A 2,342-nucleotide genomic window follows, 5' to 3' on the forward strand; every position below is an offset into this window, starting at 1 on the left:
AAAGCTGAGCTGATGGTCACCAAGGTGCAGGTGGAGCTGCTGCAGAGAGAAAACTCTGGTACAGACTGGTTTGTCTTTCTGCAGTTTTGATAATGTGTCCTTTGACTGTTTGAAGTCTTTCAATGCACTGATGCATATCATAATATCGTAATTTTATTTAAATGATTTCAAGCATCCACAAACAGAAAATAAACTTTTTCAGTCCAAGCCACAGAACTGACATCTTTTGAAACTAGACTGACCGCCTCCGAGAGCAAAACAAGTGACCTAGAAAAAGAGACTGCAGGTATTTCACTGACAAATATGCATTAATACGTTTAATGGCTTTAATTTCTCTAATCTTATTTTAACTTGTATTAATGGTTACATATTTACATTCTTCTTCCATTACAATGGCAACTCCTAATCTGTCTGTGTTTTATAACAGATACATTATTTTTAGTGCAGTTTTAGATAATTGTGTTATGACTTTAATCAGTAGTTACAGTTATTTCCTTAGTGTTGAAGTTTGAAAAAGAGATATTAGCACTGATATAACAAGGATGCTGGCTTTGATTCTGAAGCAGTAATTATTCTGAAATGCTAAAGTACTAAACCCACATTTTGTTTACTTCATTATTATCTTTTGTTACATAAGGGCATAAGCTAGTGATGATAATGCAGTCAAATGTAGGATCCAGTGTTGAAACTTTGATGTGAGTGATGGCTGGACTAACCTGTTAGTGGAGCAAAACTTGTTATTGGCCTCCTTTTGTAAATAAAACAATAACGCAACAAACAAAGGAGCAGGTAGTAATTTATATTAGTGTCTTTAATTTCCATACAAATATGCAGTAGCTTAAGTGACAGCACATTTTTCAGTGTTGGATCAACAGATAAGATGAGGGTCAAGATACTGACTATAATCTGTTGTGCATGTAAATGTTGTCCTTTGCTCTGTAATTCACTGTCTTTGTATTAATTAACTCCAGAGTTGCAGACCAGACTGAACAACAGTGAGAGTGAACTTCTCGTTAGCAAGTCCAGGATTGATCAGCTGGAGAGAGAAAATGCAGGTGATGATTGTATCTTCCTATCACCCCCGCCCACACACACACGCATTACTTTTTTTGGTTCAGGTTAAGTTTAATGAAATAAATGTATAAATGACATTTTTGTGTTAACAGAGAGACCAAAGGTGGCCTTCTACGTAGCTCTGACCGATGCAGGACACGTTGGACCGTACAACACAGACATCACACTGAAATACAGCAAGGTCTTCACCAACATCGGCAATGCTTACAATCCAGCTACAGGTAATAAACTGCAGCTCACACTGACATGTGCAGTCATTTACAAAGATATTAATCAGTCATTATTGTTTTTCATTTTCATTTTCTACTCTGTAGGTTTCTTCACAGCACCAGTCAATGGGGTCTATTATCTCCAGTTCACTGTGTATGGTGGCCGTAATGGTGCTTCAGGTGTAAAATTGTACAAAAACAGCCAGGGGATTATGTATAATTACAACGTGATTAATGGAGGTGGTAGTTTTTTGACTCACTCTGTTATCTTGGAGCTCTTTGCAGGAGATACAGTTCACCTGGTTCTCCCATTAAGTCATTCTGTCTATGACAATACAGATAACCAAAACAGCTTCAGTGGCTCTCTTCTCTTCACACTGTAAGAACTGTTTGGGCTGCTGTTATTGATTTATCATAAACTCTGTTTTTATTGAATGCTAAGACAAATGCCTGTACATTTACTGCCTGTATCAAATAATGTGATTCTGAATCTGACCTCCTTCTTCTGTCATCATATGGAGACATTCAGATAAATTAAAGATTCACTGAAGTTCTGTTTGTTATCACTGTTTGTAGATATTCACATAGAGATTTTATGTGAGACAATTCCATTGACTTATAGATAAAAAAAAAAAATGGATCAAATTATGCTACAAAGCCTGAGTGAGGTTTTTTTTTGACACACTCCAAAAGTTGAAATTTATGTTAGTCGCTGCAATGTCGCCATTTGTGCAATCGGACATTTCTTCGGGCTAAGTAATATGATTGTTGTTACAGAGTTGACCTTAAAATATGTATTAATGTCCTCTCAAAGAGGAGAAAAGGAGTGAAAAGAAAGTATTTATCATAAAAATAGACTAAAAACATAAATCAATACACATACACCACTCATGTCTTATATGATCAATTTTTTGTTGTGGTTTTATTGTTTTAATTGTTGCAAAAATAATTTAAAGATCTGAACTGAGATAAACATTGCATTTGATTAGATTTACCATTATTATCAGTGCACATAGAAAGTATATATAAATATTTACCAAATGGATAGGATAGTACTTG

The 2,342-nt window shown here is 35.1% G+C and overlaps 1 protein-coding gene across 1 annotated transcript; it reads left to right on the plus strand.

Moving 5' to 3' along the window:
* Positions 1–12: 12 nt before the first annotated feature.
* On the plus strand, positions 13–1,576 carry LOC121964535 (complement C1q-like protein 2; the record flags this gene model as incomplete). The annotated part of the gene is made up of 5 exons (XM_042514740.1): positions 13–58; positions 203–286; positions 972–1,055; positions 1,167–1,295; positions 1,389–1,576. Coding segments are annotated over exons 1-5 (531 nt in total), but the record flags the coding sequence as incomplete, so codon positions are not given.
* Between the last annotated feature and the right edge of the window lie 766 nt (positions 1,577–2,342).

The sequence above is a fragment of the Plectropomus leopardus genome, unplaced genomic scaffold, assembly GCF_008729295.1.
Source record: "Plectropomus leopardus isolate mb unplaced genomic scaffold, YSFRI_Pleo_2.0 unplaced_scaffold15878, whole genome shotgun sequence".
NCBI classification, from domain to species: Eukaryota; Metazoa; Chordata; class Actinopteri; order Perciformes; family Serranidae; genus Plectropomus; species Plectropomus leopardus.